This window comes from Ascidia mentula, chromosome 9 (assembly GCF_947561715.1).
Source record: "Ascidia mentula chromosome 9, kaAscMent1.1, whole genome shotgun sequence".
NCBI lineage: Eukaryota > Metazoa > Chordata > Ascidiacea > Phlebobranchia > Ascidiidae > Ascidia > Ascidia mentula.
In genome coordinates this window covers 8,247,291-8,263,995 of record NC_138574.1, presented here as the reverse complement: position 1 = coordinate 8,263,995, position 16,705 = coordinate 8,247,291, and the positions used below count along the sequence as shown (strand labels likewise).

The 16,705-nt window shown below is 36.9% G+C and overlaps 3 protein-coding genes and 1 pseudogene across 4 annotated transcripts; 1 reads left to right on the top strand and 3 right to left on the bottom strand.

The window, feature by feature from the left end:
* Positions 1–61: 61 nt before the first annotated feature.
* LOC145914394 (uncharacterized) lies at positions 62–1,429 on the bottom strand. The gene is made up of 4 exons (XM_083002228.1): positions 1,370–1,429; positions 1,107–1,231; positions 646–1,036; positions 62–426 (listed from the first exon to the last, which is right to left on the bottom strand). The coding sequence occupies exons 1-4, from the start codon at positions 1,407–1,409 to the stop codon at positions 77–79; spliced, it is 906 nt and encodes a 301-aa protein (XP_082858354.1). The 5' UTR covers positions 1,410–1,429; the 3' UTR covers positions 62–76.
* Positions 1,430–4,101: 2,672 nt separating this feature from the next.
* LOC145914395 (U7 snRNA-associated Sm-like protein LSm10) lies at positions 4,102–5,210 on the top strand. 2 transcript variants are annotated; one of them, XM_083002229.1, is made up of 3 exons: positions 4,102–4,315; positions 4,520–4,870; positions 5,091–5,208. In XM_083002229.1, the coding sequence occupies exons 2-3, from the start codon at positions 4,729–4,731 to the stop codon at positions 5,201–5,203; spliced, it is 255 nt and encodes an 84-aa protein (XP_082858355.1). In that variant the 5' UTR covers positions 4,102–4,315; positions 4,520–4,728; the 3' UTR covers positions 5,204–5,208. The 2 variants fall into 2 exon arrangements, with proteins under 2 accessions (XP_082858355.1, XP_082858356.1); XM_083002230.1 differs by lacking the exon at positions 4,102–4,315 and having other exon boundaries at positions 4,729–4,947; positions 5,091–5,210.
* Positions 5,211–5,256: 46 nt separating this feature from the next.
* LOC145914387 (TGF-beta receptor type-1-like) lies at positions 5,257–12,157 on the bottom strand. Its single transcript, XM_083002216.1, has 12 exons — positions 12,021–12,157; positions 11,803–11,921; positions 11,320–11,497; positions 10,428–10,472; positions 9,567–9,692; positions 7,956–8,073; positions 7,588–7,748; positions 7,205–7,372; positions 6,917–7,073; positions 6,715–6,839; positions 6,349–6,479; positions 5,257–6,192 (listed from the first exon to the last, which is right to left on the bottom strand). Exons 1-12 carry the CDS (start codon positions 12,088–12,090, stop codon positions 6,067–6,069), a joined length of 1,524 nt encoding a protein of 507 aa, XP_082858342.1. The 5' UTR covers positions 12,091–12,157; the 3' UTR covers positions 5,257–6,066.
* A 2,366-nt stretch (positions 12,158–14,523) lies between these two features.
* On the bottom strand, positions 14,524–16,427 carry LOC145914497 (carnitine O-acetyltransferase pseudogene; annotated as a pseudogene).
* Between the last annotated feature and the right edge of the window lie 278 nt (positions 16,428–16,705).

The following is a 16,705-nucleotide window of genomic DNA, read 5'->3' as shown; positions in this document are numbered from 1 at the left end:
AGCGGCTAAGTAACCCGAATCAAGCACAGACGATAAAATCTTTTTGTAGGTCTGACAGCTGCATTTCTATAATCCATTACTTCCTCTGAACGGCGGCGTAAAGACTCTGTATTCCAGCGTGTGGCATCGACGAACTGGCAAATCCTTGCGCGGAATCGTGGCAACCACCTCCGTAATCCTTCATTTCCCTGCTGCCTTGACCTTGCGATGCTGTTTCACCGGCTTCGAAGACCTCGTCATAAATGTGCTGCAAGTCTCCCTGTCTGGGGTGTTGATTGACGCCTGGCGACAGTTGAGCGGATTGTTTGCTCCCTGTGCCGTTTTGCAGCTCGCTGAGAACTTTGGTGAGATCCTCCATTATGTCTTTGTATTGTCCACGACCGGAATCAATTTCGACCGAAGGAGATTCGGGACTCGGAAAGGAACCTGCCAGAGCAAAACCTCTTTTACTATGACTATATTAAATTTACAACAAAACGCTATTTTTTCTTCAGCAATTATAAGCAAGGAAAAACAATATTGTTCGACTTTTTCCAAGCGGTTAAGTTTTTTTTTGTTAAACATGGAATTATTCCAGTCTCATGATATTGGTAAAAACTCTTTTACAACGAAAATATACGAGATTGATAATATGTACACAATTACCTGGGTCGCCACAAAGGCCAACAGGAACAGGTGGGGGGAGACCAAGTTCAGAAATAGATTGAATGTCTGAATAGCTGGGTGGAAGAAATGGGGCGTCGAATTGCTCTCCAGCACACTCTGGTGGACAATTTGCGCCATGTTCGTGAGGAGTCAAGTAAACAGTGGAAGCAACGGAATCATGTGTCTCCTTGCGTGGAGTCAACTTGGCCGATATCTTATGACGCCCTGTGACGGTATCTTCATTCGAGCAGCATACGTCATAGACGCCGTCGCAGTTCTTACGGCGAATTGAGTTTTGTCCAGTGTGGTTATGCATGCTGGCCGTCTGTTGTGCATTCAATTTTCGATTGCCTTCACCATTGGGTCTTCTTGGACTGTGCTTCTTCTTGCTCTTAAACGAAACAAAGCGTTTGAGAAACACGTCCTAAACTTGTACAGAATATTTTGTGCATATATTTTACCAATGTTTTTGGCAATTGGTTTCCTGTCCCTGTGGCTTCTTGTGGAGGTTCGTTGCTGTTATCAGCGGCTTGGTTAATTGGTATAGTATTGTTCAGCACTTGTAGAGCGTTCGTTGAATTTCTCCCTGAAAGCATGCAATGAAAAAAATCACTTTTTCCTAAAAGTTTACCACTTGCGTTGTTTTGTTCAACCGACATTAGGTTTTTCTATTTTTTCTGTATGAGCAAGGAAAAATGTGCGGTTAATATACATCAAAACATACCAATTGCCAGCGTTGATGGTATGGGTGAGCTGATATCCATATTCCTTCCGCGGCGCACACGTTTACGCCTTTTTCGCTCCAAGCTGTTAAAGCAGCAATACGAAACAGCGCATGCACTGAACACAGATACTACAAACGTGACAAGTGAACAAAGCAACAAAAACTTTACTCGATTCAACAAGGTGTAACGGGTTGTTTTTGTCGTGTAAACTCCTTTAGTGGTATCCATGTCTTGCGGATGCAAGCCAGTCTCTGGTGGTGTCGGTTGTTTTGTTAATGCTTCTGTTGCCCATTCCGTTGTTTGAAACGTTGAGCTAAAGTTTTTTGCTTTTGTATAGGCGTTAGCACTGGTAGTAGCACCGGTGGTATTAAGCAGTGAAGCAGAAGATAAAGTCTTCATGGTAGAGTTTTGAGAAATTAAAGGGTGACAAGGCGGTAGATCTGTGCAGTTCCGCGCCGTTTGCTTGTCAAAAGGCTGACACTTGTCATCTGCGACAACATCTTCCATCTTACTTCTTCCATTTAAGGCCAACTTGATGCAGTTTTTACGAACAAGTTCAACTTTTCCAGGGTTCTTTCCGTCAAAACAAGGAACTGAACACTCCGACCAGGTCAACGACCATTCATATCCTCCACAGGATTGTGTGTTGCAAGGCACTTGTTTAACTCTACAGTAGTATTGTAAATTCGCTTGATTACTGGTGTTGTTTTGGATGGAGTAACACAGATTATATTTAGTGCGAAGACCACCCCCACACTGTTTGGAGCATTTGTCCGGTTTGTCCACAAACTTCTTATTTTTCCAAATACACCTTTTCTTAGGGAGAAAATACCGTTTGGTAACTTTGAAACTCTTGCATTCTGGTGTTTGACGATCTATACACTCCGTAGTTGTAGTCTCAATGCCGTAGATACAAGACCAGTTGCTGGTTTGATGCGTTGAGTAGTTCATGTTGGGCATCTGCTGTTCCCATTTTGTACAATTACAGAAGTCGTTTGTGACATTTTCATACGTTTCACTAAACCACTTATTGCTACTCTTTAAACTTTGTGATGTTACGAATAGGCAAAGCAACAAGACTAGCTGAAACATTGCGCTTGTCACCACTAGTGAGAATAGACATATGGAAATATTAAACAGCTGGCAAAAACATCACTTTTGACAAACCAGCTGATGAAATTAATAGGAATTGTCACTTTGGCACTTAAGTTTCGAAAACCTTCTTATAAAGTGAAAACAGCCAAATTCTCTGCCGAGCTGTGTTCACTTTCCCACAAAATCTAATCACTATGAACCCTTGCAGCTATCGGTGAAACTCAAATCTTCCGTACTCACTTCGAAGGAGGCAGAAGTGAAGACGTATATAGGACTATTCAACTGCACCTTTTTCAGAAATGTCATTTGCAATCAAATATTGTGCGTATGATTGACGTTTCCTTGTCGTTGCTATCTGCTAGTTCTTATTCACAGTTTCTATCATATATTGATTGAATCAATTTATATTCTGCTGCACTGATTTAAAAACTATTAACTTGCATATAAAGTTTTATATTATGCAAACTTGTGTCAGACTTCAATTTCGGATTTCGTGGATTAAATACGACGTTTTCATGTTTGATTTACTTAATTCAGGCACCTTCATCAGTGCAACATGTCCTGCAAAAACGCCGAGATTTAGCGCGAAACACGCACATGTCGGTATTTCCGCAGTAAAACGCGACCCGTGTCTGATCCCCAGAAATCGACAGATGGCAAATCATAGCACTAATAAAGAATTTTGTATCAAACCTCCGGGTCATGTCCATGTGGGTCCTTGAGACATTTGTGACCGAGTCGCACAGAAACGATATAAATTATTCGAATGTTATCCATAGGAGCCAGGGTCACAATTAGTCTGGATAAAATATAAGCACGATGAATTTTGATGCTAAATTTTGATATATTTTTAGATATTTCAGATATTTCAGAAACTTTGTCCGATTTTGTCAGGATGATGAACCTTTTTTATTTGGGTGGGCGACAGCGATAATTCGTATGCAAACTGTTTTTTAGTTACACCGGTTTGTCTAAAACTGTCAGTATCGCATTATCACTGATAATCGGTTTTAAGTTCACTGCACATGTTTACCGCGTAATTAGACTGCTATCACAACGCGAAAAATAAAATTATTATTATTATTAATGGTATAGAATTAAAAACTAAGAAAGCTTTAGTCCAAAACAGGACCTTTTTTCGATATGGCAACCTTGGTTGTAACCAATTAAGATACGTTGTACGGTTGTACAATCAGAGTTTCTGTAGTTATATTTTTGATCGAGCTGATTCAGTGCTTCCTGTCACTTTGAACCTTTAGTATTTGTTAGGGACCAACAAATAAACAAAAATAAAATTGATTTATACGTGTTTGCTTTTACACCACTGTCAAATAAAGAGAGGCACAACGTGATATTGTCATACATGTCTACTCACACGGAAATAGGATCAATAATTATCACATCATAATAGTAATGGAAATAACTATATTATTGTTGCGCCTTTATAAATTTACTGTTGAGATATTAGTCAATGTCCTTCAGTACATTCTTCAGCTAATAATGTCTTAAATGGGTACTAGTCCAAACATATGAATAAACCACAGTATGTTAGTTGCCTGTGAATATTGATTTTACTATGCACAGACAAAAAATATTTTTCGAAGTAGGGTAATACCCTTCGAATGGGCCGAAAAATAACAATCACTTTTTTTCAAATGATTGCTTGAACAGTTTTACGCGGTTGGATTTGCCCTTAATATTTAGTTCAGAGTTGTATGTTGTATTTAGTCCCTATTTTTGGACGTTTGTGCTAATTACTGTTTTGTTCGGGAAACGCGGATATGCTACGAAGAAAACCATCAAAAATCAAACTGCAAGTTGAAGATTTGCCTGAGTATCTTGAACACTGTGTAAGTTAATTTTGTCATTTGAAGAATAAAATGTGCACCTCGTGTTTGCTTAGCTTATGTAAAACAATACCACTTTGTACAAAGAAAGTAAATAGCTCAATTTTACTATAGAAAGCAATAGTGCAAATACTTTGTAGTGGGGGCACACTTTGTTGATAAACTAAAGTACCTATTGTATAATCCAAGTTGACATTTTACTTTTAGAAAGAACAACAAGATAAGAACACAGAAGCACAACAACTGAGTTCAACAAAGTCGGCAAATGAGACATTCACAATACTGAACTCAATCAAGGGTGTAAGTGATACTGCTGCTCGACAAGCTGAAGTACAGCAAAGAATTGGGTTTGAACCACAACCCATAACCCCTGAAACTACAACTCAGTATTCAAACCTACATTAACACAATAAAGTATGGCAACAAGTGGAAAGGAAAAGTTTTTGGCTCACAACACTCTATCTGTTCTTTTGATTGCCATGAAAAACAAAACTGTTGAAGTCGAAACTGTCAATGAATCAATGATTTGTGGAAAACTGGATGAGGCAGATGGCTTTGGTAATATGTGGCTGTCCCATGCCACTATTTTCCCACTTACAGCACCTGCAGTCAAATTAAAACAAACTTTTGTAAAGGTAGTTTTGATCACTAATTGTTGTAAGATATTTTGTACTTTCTCATAAGTTCATACTATGTTATCGGCAAAGATTATTCGGTGAAATAGGATTGTCAATGTTGTGGTGGCTTCCATTGGTGACAAATTGTTTGCTTTTTAAAGGCTTCATCAGTGCGGTATGTTCATCTTCCCAGAGAAGTGGATCCAATAAAGGCAATTACAAACCAGTTAAACAGGCCAAAAAGCTCCGGAAAGTTCAAAGTAAAGAAATTTAAAACTTGAACTATTCAGCTTTTCATGTGCAACACATTTTGCGCAATAAAGGTTTATTTACAAACAAGCAAGCAGAAAATTTGTTTACAACAATTATACACAAAATAGAAGATATATTTTGCTTTGGGTTTTTGTCAAATACATTGTACACAAGAGCATGTCATTAGATTGAGTTTCCTGAAAATAAAAACAAGAAATACACTTCCTTTGAGTCTAGTGCCATATATGAAGTATGAATATTTGGGCAACCTTCTCACATAATGCTGATTTACATCAATAAATCTTGCAACAGTGTGAGGCCTTGTGTTTTCTGGGCGAATACAAAAAAGGGGCTTTCAAACCATTGCGTACGCTGTGGAAACTTTATCTGTACATATTAGGGAATCAGGTATGTAGTAGATGCTGAACAAGGCAAAACATTGAACTTTATGGTGACAATGCCAACAATTGTCACAAGTAAAATCCAATTCTATAAAAAAGTGTGATGTGCGAGGGACACAAGAAACATAATGGTAACAATTATGAAAGAAAGTTGTTTTGTGAAAAGGCAATAATGAAAAAACATTTGATAAAAACAGAAAAAAATAAAAGGTCAGGACTGTGGCACATATTCTTTCCAAATTATTTCAAAACAGTCTTTTTCATAGAAATGTATTGATTTGCGCTGGATGCAACATGTATCTGAGATGTAAGGTGGCAGTAATTATTTGAGGTAACTTGTATTTTTTAGATCAGATTAATTTGTACCAAAGACCACAATTGTAAGGTACTAAATGTACTTTTGTTTTTATATCTTTTTGATTGTCAAAAACTTTTGATTAAAACAGCAAAAACATTATTTCCGCAAAACTTGATATGAAGTTCATTAAACTTTTACTCCCTCCTCTTCTTGTAGACGAGCTATTGATTTCTTAACACGGAGGGCGGTCAAACGAGCACAGGCATTCTCATACCAACATTCCTGCATGAGACTCCACATGCCCTTGGTGCTCTGTAAGGATGTGTGGTTAGTCACTAGAGTTTGAGAAATGAAAATGAATGAACAGCTTTGATAATATCAAATCTAGTAGTTTGGTACATAAACACAATCCAAACAAACTGGAAACAATTTTTCCATCATGTATAACAAAGTGAAAGGTGATCTTACATCATATTTGTTCCAAGATTCTACTTTGGTTGGTCTGAGATGTTGTTTACAAACCACAGCTTTCATGTCATCAATTGTAGGGTCATCCGGTACAACATCAAAATATGGCAGCTGATATTCATAGTTATTTCCTGGAATTGCAAAAAAATAATTGCAATTTACAAAAATTGCCTGTAGCTGTAAAAATATTTTAGCTTTTCTAGATGTGCTAAGCATGATTGGGGTTTATAATTTACAGTGATGCTATTGTCAAAATATATCTAAATATTTCAGATTAACGTGCTATCTACAACACAAGTGTTGTTCAAACCAATTGACATTACGAGGTAAAATTGCTGGTCAAATTATTGTTGTTCCCATTCTCACCCCCAATTTTGCATCTGCGAAGTATTTCCCAAAATACCAAGCCAAGAGAATATATGTCTGCCCTCTTAAATGCATCAAAGTGTTGAACATTTAGACTGTCATCCAGTACCTCTGGTGCCATATATCTGCCGAAGTAACATATTACCATTTTAACATCCTAAAGTCATAAAATAATGAGACAGCATCTTAGAAATTGTTTTACCGTTTGGTACCGACACGATCATTTGAAGGTATGTCAATAGTGTCATTGGTTGAATCGTGTCTGACAGCAAGGCCAAGGTCAGCAATTGCACATTCTGTGTTTTTCTTCACCAAAATATTCTTGGATTTCAGGTCACGATGAGCAATAGGTGGTTTGCCTAAAATTTAAACATTAGTGAATTTTTCCAATTTGGCATTGTTAAATGATACGAACTTTATACTATAAATAAACTTCACTTCTCTTGCAAAAAAAAAACATGTCTGGCTAGTCCTTTTTGTTTTTATTCACCTAGTGTTCCTACGATCTCCATATGTAGATGTGCTAAACCGCTTGCAATGGACCACGCAAGTTTGAACATTGTCGGTATGTCAACAGTGGTTTCACCAAGGTAATCAAATAGTGATCCATTACTGTGGTACTCGGTGACCAACCATAATTCAGTCCAGGTACCAACATCTGAAAATCATTAAATTTCGCAAATCATATGATGAAATATTTATTATATTATATGAAATGCTACAAAAACTAAAGTATATATGGCCAATATTTATATTTTTTAAGCAATGCCACAAAGAAATATATTGACTCAAGACCAAGTTTGTTTTGAGTAGCAGTGTCAAGTAAAAGCTTAGTGCATGATGAGACATGTTATAAATTTGTAAACATTGCACCTTTATTGTCTGCAGCAATGAAACCAAGGATGTGTTCATGTCGAAGCATATTAGTTTGATAGATTTCAGCTTCTCTAAACCATGAGCGTTCATCTCTTGTCACAAACTTTTTGACAGCCACATCTTCACCTCTCCAAATTCCTCGGAACACTTCACCATACCTTAAAGATACAAATTCCCATAACACTCACTTTTGACACCAATTTTCCAGTGTTGCTATAACTTATATTTCAAACAATAGCTGTCTGGTCACAAACATTTTTTTAATATAATATAGTAGGAAACAAATATATTATTTAACAAAAGTTTGGATCAAATATTATCATAACAACAAAATTATTTGCAATTTGATATCAAATGGCAATTACCTTCCTTTTCCAATGACTTCCTGTAAAACAACTTGTCTTGCAAGTGTGCGATGAACCAGTAGAGGCAGGCCTTGACCAGATCCGCTAGTAGAATTATCAAGGTCTGGCATGCGTTCATCTGTGAAAAAACAATTGCAGTTTTAAACTTTCAATACAACAATGTACAACCCTTTGTATGTTTGTCAAAAACTACTTTTTTAAAAATACACCAATACAGTAGAATGGATAAAATGCTGAAATAAAAAAAATGTAGCCCATGATATGAAATAAATTTTAAGAAGTGAAAACAATTTCCAATTGACCGCAACATCTTAGTTTCTTCCGCAAAACTATATCTCTAAACTTTGCGCAAAAATGTAACTGTGGTTTGTTTTTAATATTGGTAGCTTTGACTGCATTACAAGGGTAATATTAGTTTAGGGGCTGCAGTTTGCAGTCTAATGGTTATAACTGTATGTACATGGACAAATTTGTAAGTTGGTTAAAATCTTTGAATAGGCAGATGGCATAAAACAGTGACATGCGAAAGTTTCCGCCCGAAGCTATGCCTGGTATAATCAGATCGGATATCCTGACACTACAAAAAAGTGATGAGTATTGTAAAATCATATATTTATAGGGGAGCATCACCTTCTATGCCATGTTTTACCCAAACAAAATGTACAACACAGAAAAATAGGAATATGGGAGAGATTAAATTATTTAGGGAAGGTATTATGGACCACATGCTGCTTGACAGGCAATACAGGCATCAGATGTTCACTGCAAAAACATTCGTTATCAGTTAGCATGTTGAGGTGAGAGAAGGGCCCATTGGTATCAGATATGTGCAACCAGAAATGCACTGCTTTATCAATACAAGATAACACAAGAGACTTTGCATTGTACCTTGCACAAAGACTACATACATGCAGGGTGTCGATTTATGCCTTTTTCGCCATCGACACGCGACGTCACTGTTCGACACGGGCGGCGTCAATAAATGTTAAGTTACCGGTATGCAGTACCACGAACAGACAAACGCTATTGTTATCTGCAAATGTCCATAAATTGAATTGCTATGATAACCTAATAAAGCCTGACATATCGGTCACGCCAATCTTGCAACATTCACATCGATCATTTTTTTTCGAAGATTGGACGCCAACGATTTTCCTGTTAACACACAGTTGTCATTTTTTTTGCCGTAGATGCTGGTGGCAAAAGTAGCTCGAAGACTTTGGTGCCAGTATAAGTCGTTTAATTTCAAACCGCAAACAATTAGTTGGGGAGAAATTTGTAGCCTATTTCGAGTCACTTTTAAACAACAGCATTTGACTGAACGGTTACGTAGTGTTGAAAACTTGATGGCATCATCGTTTGGGAACCCCCAATTTGTATACAAAATATATGCAAAAACCTGTCACCACTTGCTTTAACGTTCAGTGAACAAGCACGTTATACCTAAAACTAACCATTGTTTCCAAACATGGAGCACTGTTACCGAAAACGTGGCATTGTTACCAAACATATTGCATTGTTACAAAACAAGTACCATTTTCTGTCAAATTTACATTTGAAATGGGATATGAAAGAGGATCCATGACCACCTATCACGTATATGTGACGTACCAATAATTGCTTGCGGAATACTCCCAGTTGATGAATCATTGACCAAACTTTTTCCAGGAATTCTTCTCTGCTTGAAACAAACTATTCCCACTGCCAGAATGAGAAGCAAAGCACAGCCAATGCTGCCTATAAGTACAAATTTATTTTATGGCTTTGTTTCTTTATGCAAAATTAGTTGGTAGAAATCACACGTCCTGTAGGCGAGGACAAATATTAGGAATTAGTGAAAAGGTTGAAAACGTATACGGCACAGAACACAAATGCGTATTTGCACGATTTTTATAACGTATTAGGTCTTCCTGCAAACACACAGGCTTTCCGTCGAAACAGCTTTGTGGTGTGCTGGTAGAATGTCATATAACGTAATGCGGAAGCCAAACAGACTGCATACAAATATGCCATAACGTGACAGACCAAACTATACAGCAACACGATTTTGCCTAGATATTTTCGCCGGCTTCGCTGGCACAAAACTCTGATTAATTGGCATTTCGGAAAATTACCAATGGGCAAAAAAAATTGCATAAGGTTTTTGATAGAATCGGCTGTACCGCAAGTTTTGGTGGTTATTAGTAGATGGATTACGCAACACATACCTAATTCCGCTTTAAAGCTTTTTGAAACTTCTGTTTAGTTAACTTTAACCGCCGAATTTCAACACAGATAAAGTATCAAAAAGGAAAACAATGAAAAAAAGTAAGGTGGCGTGGGGTTGTAGAAGGTTTAGTGAGGCGTGTACACTGCGTGAAACGCTCATTCAAGGCGAAACTTGTGTGGGTGTGCGATATTACTAAAGTAAATTTGCCTTTTTTTTAGATATTTCTGGCTTGGACAAATCTTTTACCGTTGCAAAGTACCTACTTGTAAGTATTATGGTGAGTTCCAAGACAGTCAACGGACGTCCTTCTAAAAACATAAAATTTGGTAAATGGCAACACGGCAGACAAACGAACAGCATTTGTTAGTCCACTGAAATGGTTATAATAACTACGCCCATTATTCCAGCGTGAGAAACTGTCACCACAAGTTTGCAAGGGAGACAGCGTATCTAACATGTGTGTCGCGCTGTCTGGAAAAACAGAACAATAGAGACAGCTTTTACGTCACTGCACGCCAAATTAAAAGCAGTCATTTGGCATTGTGGCAAACCCATCGATCGGCACTAACGAAAGTTACCGGTTTGCATGCGGATCGCAGGACTTATCAAGGATATTGGCTGTTTGGTGGCGAAGCGTGCGTTACAATAGCCACGGTGTTAACCTACTGACCCAAAGCTGGCGACCCATTTCTTTCTCTATGGACAATGCAAAATCATTTTCTTTCTCCAGCTGGATTTGATGTGTGTGAGACACATTTGACCTATTTCTGAATAAGGGCCAGGAACTACAAAGCATCTTTACATAACATAGTCCTTGTAACAAGTCTTACAAAAAACATAAATTTGGTAATGGAAGACATAATGCATGAAGTATCAATTTCTGAAAAAATACACATTTATTTGTACTACTATTTCACAAAATCTGCACCTTAACATGTATACTGAGCCAGTACATAGGCAGTTAACAGAAATAAACCTACTTTACATTTTTGTATGTTCCCGATTTATAGAAGTTTTTTTTCATTTCAGTTATATTGACAACAAAATATCATAAATTAGACGACTATCGATCACCAAAGGTTATGTAAAAACTAAATGATAGGGGTTGCAAGCAAGAAAGTTTGGGAACCATGCTCTACAGTCCCCATTACACACCTTCATTTGGTGTAGAATCAGTAATCGGACTAAATGTGGGTGGTTCTTCAGGGTTGTTGCAATAATCTTCATAACAGCATTTAGTTTGTATAAGTGTGTTGCGTACAGATGAGCATATGAATGGATGACCTAGGGGGAAAAGATCATTGCCCTGTAGGCAACCCCACTGAATTACGACCTGCAAAAACCAGAATAAAAGTTACGCAAAATTAACAAATGCAATAATATTTGCTTAAAAATACTTTTGGAACAAATTTAGATTCAATATATACATATATAATATTATAATTGAAATGTACTCATTTTGGATTTCCAAGGAAGTTTACACTTGATTTAAAAGTCCATTTAACAAACATGCCAAAAGTTTTTTGGCACCAACTTTAGGCAAGATTTAAATGCATTATAAAATAAAAAATGCATGGAATCACAGATAGTTGTTTCCATAGCATTGCTAAAAGTAGTTTGTATGACATAGTGTGGTACCTTATCTTTTTTCTCCAGTTTTTGTATGTTAATGTAACAAACTGAATTTGGAACAGTGCATACATGTGACCCATTGCATTTGTCATTTGGCAAATTCCCACCACAATTACATGAAATACCTAGAAATTAAAAAGGTGTTGTAAATAATAACAATACTTAGTTTTGTCACACTTTAGCAAATGTATTTGTCACTATATACTTTTAACAAGTTTACTTACCAAGAGTGCAATGAGCACATACTAGTAACAAAATCACACTGAATAATATTATGCTGTGAAGTTTCGTCATTTCATAACCAGTTAATAAAAAACAGTTTGTAGTTAATTTATAGACTTTATAAACAGGTTTTACTGCTCACACTGAAAAGAGAAAATGTTTTGGACAAAATTAAAACAACGAAATTGTTCCACAAAATGTCAGACACCTTTATTTATGGTTTCAACTTTAATGGACTTGACTTCACAATGCTGCAGGTACAAATTGATTGAAACTGCTTTGGTTTGAATAGTAGTTTTTCAATAAAATGCATGCAGCACAATTTAAAGTAGAAATTGTAGGGGAACATAACTGCCAGGCACCAAAAACAAGTTTTAGCTGAAGAATTATGCCTGGAATTAACAGCAACTAGCACTTCTGGCAGTTACTTGGATTTGGTTGGCGCTTTTGCTGTCCATTATAGTATAAAAAATCAATCCAAAGACACCAACCTAAATATTAATTATGTGTTCTCCTAGTTGTTTAGGTCAGTTTAGAAAGTTCTGCAAAAGGTACTTAGTTGATCACAAAAAAAAACATAACAGATAAACTGTCCATCTGCTGCCATTTTCCATATGATCAAGACCTTATCACAACAGTACAAACGCACACCAAAGCCAAGTAGCTACCAGATGGACTAGTTACTGTCAATTACTGATGCTTCACTTCGCTTATAAATACATTATTGTTTTTGGTGCTTGGTACTCACATTCTTTGACAAATTATGCCTTTTCCCAAATAAACCTTTTTTCCCAAAAAGGATTTACTGCTGAGCTACACGTTTTGTTAAAGAACTTCTATTTAAACCAATGTAATTTAATCTAATTTTTACCTGCAACATTGTGACTTCAGACTTATTGATGACACAAAATCTGAACCATGAACTGCACTTGTCTAAGAGAGTGTAACATCATATAAGCTCCTGTTACACTAATTATAAAAAAAAAACATAGGAATGGCCAAGCACCTATTTTTGACAAATATACAATGTTTCTGTTGCTGCCAGGCATACTGTAATTTAATAATCTGTTCTTTAATACAACATTTTACACAGCACATTAGTTTTTTCAAGCTTAAGCCGTATTGTATAAACATAAGAGTAACTAAATAAGACTAGTTTAACCCCAAGATTTACAAATCACAACCAACCTACTGTATTTTGTTCCAACACTTTTTCACTTTTATCGTTAACTATTGGCAACAAGAATTTCAAAGTAGTGATTTAACAACATTCATGTACAATATACATGACTCTGGGATGTGTTTTACACAACCAACCTAACACTCAATCCTTCCCTGGTAAAAAAATTTCCGACAACTTTCTAGACAGTGTCAACAAAGCTGTCTCGTTTGTCAGCTTCTATCTTTTTTGAGTATGATTTCTATTTCGTTCTAAACTTCACTCGTACTGATTCTGGATGCAAATGACAATATACAGTACTATTGTCGTATATTAATTTATTAGTAATTAGTATGCTATAGCAGGGGTTTACAAATAGTGCGTGGCTGCCCAGAATTGGTTCGCCAGACTGTCCGTTTCGGGTGGCGACTGGCGAATAATGTAAATGTAACGACGCACTTTTCTTTAGTTTTTAATGCACACCGCCTGGTCAGCCATTGTCAAGTGCCTGTTTGTTTTTCTTACTCTCATTGCTTGCCTTATGTTGTCACACAAAGACTTTGCAACCGCTTATTATGCTATTATTTGGGTCGCAAGACACCAAGGATATTTTTTGAAATTTAATGATGAAAGTTATTGCATTTATATGGAGACGAGGTTTTTCTTTTTTCGTCATGATATGCCTATAATTGGGATTTTGTTTCAAACAGATATAAAGTTGAAATGCCATTTTTTACGATCACAAAAAAACACATTTTCCAGTATAGCTAAGTATGCAAACACATATTTATTTATTGTTGGTTGTTGAGCCGGAAAGGTACAGTACAACGGCGGAAACACGTGAACTGCAGACATTTATGCACACTCTTTAATTTCGATCGTCTTGCCGACGTCCATCCGTTTGGTACCAAACTTGGCACGAACTACCGAAGGCGAATTACAGTGTGTTCAACATTCCTAGCTCCATTTGATTACCCAATTTTGTTTTTCTAAAATCCATTTAGGAAAATGACACTTCCACGACAGCAGTGGTGATTTTGTTAAATTTTTAAAACTGCTGGGGAACAAAAGGATCGACGTCAGAAAGTGGAACATATTCTCTGTCTGGTTGTTTTAACCAGTAAGACCGTCGTCGCCCTATAGGTCAAAGCAGTGTGCACAACTGTCTGCAACTCACTGGTCTTTTTGCAAAACAATTATTTCTTACCGTAGGTCCCATCCCCACCTAATTAAATGGCTACTTCTTTTTGGTGGATTCTCCAAGTAAGTTGTGCAGTCATTGTCAAATGTTTATTGCAAAAAGAAATTTTAAAACACAAATGTGTCAGCAAAATTATTTTTTACAATTAAAGCTTAGCAGATCCAGCTATAAGAATATATCTCATATCACAAAACACTTCAAACAAATGATTGCAGAAAACAACCGGGTCATATTCAGAGTTGGAGTCAAAGGCGGAGACAGCCAGTATAATCTTGTTACTTTTTGGACTGTAGCATATCCCATACCCATCAAGGACTGCAGGCCCAAAAGCCATACCAAGATCTGCTTTAGATGGTAATTGGCTTGTAGACAAATTAAAGCGCATTACACGCTTGTAAGAATGATCCTTAAAAAATTCCGGAACTGGTAGGCCAATTTCTTTGGCTGCAAGCTTTAATCCAAGTAAATGTCGGTCAATTCCTTGGCCTGTTATAGCGTCATTTACATACTGACGATGAGAAGTTATTGCATCTTTTAAAAGTTTTGCCTTTTCTGTTGCTTGCATAAATTGGGAATCAACATTTTCCACAAACATCTGAGATTCAATGGAACAAGACCTAATATTGTCAGTGCGACCAAGTCGAAACTGACGCAAAGATGCACTTTCATAAGTTGCAGGTTGCTTATGATGCAACCTCCAATATGCAAGCTGTAATCCAATTTGAACGAATGAATCAGAGCTAATTTTTTGTGTCCTAATAAATTCTTTGCCAAATTCTTTGAAGTCAACCACCTGCAATTTAATGCTTGATGCCAATTTATCAATAAATATTGAAGCCTCCTTTATTTGTGTCAATAGATCATCAGTTACATTGAAAGGAAGAGATTTAGGTGGGAGCAACTCTTTTGTTTCACCAGACCTGTTCTGACGGGATTTAAAGGATTGATTCGCAAGGTTAAGGCAAATATGATCTGAAAGTGCTGCAATAGGAGCACCATCTCCTACTGAATGCTCACAGACCAACCCAACTCCACCATCTTCATCTACAACCATTTGGATAGTTTTGTCAAACCATCGGTTGCCAGTGTTTAGATGGCTTCCTCCACCATGTAGACAATTCAAAGCAAACTCACTTCTCCAGTTTTTATTGGATGTTGAATTAGATTGATCAAGACACAGTGTGAAAATGGACTGCTGAATTGAATTAACTGATGATTGGTTTGAACTGTCCCTCGATAGTTTGATGTAGGCTTTCGCCCATCTATCCCTATCAAACGACGAAAGGATTCCAACAGCAGGGCCATTATATTTACACAACCGTGTTATTTTATGCAATTGACTTTCAAGCTCATCTATAGTCAGAGGAGTACCATCATCATGATAAACCATCAATTCGAAGAAATTATTTTTGTACACCACAGAAATGTGTCTGGGAAGTGTTTCCGCAAATGACCTTACATCATCTTTTACGAGCTGTGGTATTCTACATGATGATAGCACTTTATAATACTGATCCATACAAAGAGGTTTACCTCCCAACTTCTCCACAGGTAGAGCTTCATTGTCAATGTCCACTTTATAAGCAATTATGGCAGAAATGACCTTCGCTGCTTGGTGAATTTGGCCAGAAGTTCCTTGAAAATTGTATCGGGGAAATATTGCAGATGGACTGCAATGCACAACCACCGAAGCTCTTGAAAGAAGATACGCCTGTTCAAGCCACCAATCAGACAACCAGTTTTCTTTTGCATTAGCACGCTCAAGCAGAATTTTTTGAAGCCTTTCTGCAAGTCCATTGGATTTGCCAAACTCTTCCACCAAACTTTTTGTTTTTTGAAATTCTACATCACTTACCAATGGTTTAATGGTTTTTAAATACTTGTTTAAAGTCTTGTCAAGTTGTGGAACCGGTAGGAAAGGTAAACTTTCACGATGACTGTAAAAGCGTCCAGGATTGTAACTTGACTTTGACAATAACTGCGATTGCATATCAGTGTCACAATTGCGAAGCAATAGTACTTTAAGTTTCGTTTACACTATACCACTGACATAAGATGTACCTGTTAACGTATTATTGCATATTTTTATTAGCATGAAATTCGTATAAATGTGATCTAATCCAGTGCTCTGCAATATTTTTATAGTATAATAGCCGCGAAGGTGGGTATATTTAAATACACCAAAGAAAAACAGAATTGGGCTGTATAACCATCGACACATATTGCTGCATGAATCAATACTAAACGATTGTCAAAACAACTCTTCTTTTTCTCTTGTACCACCGGTTGCTGTACTAGCAGATGCCCTCGAAGTTCGTTGCCAAGTT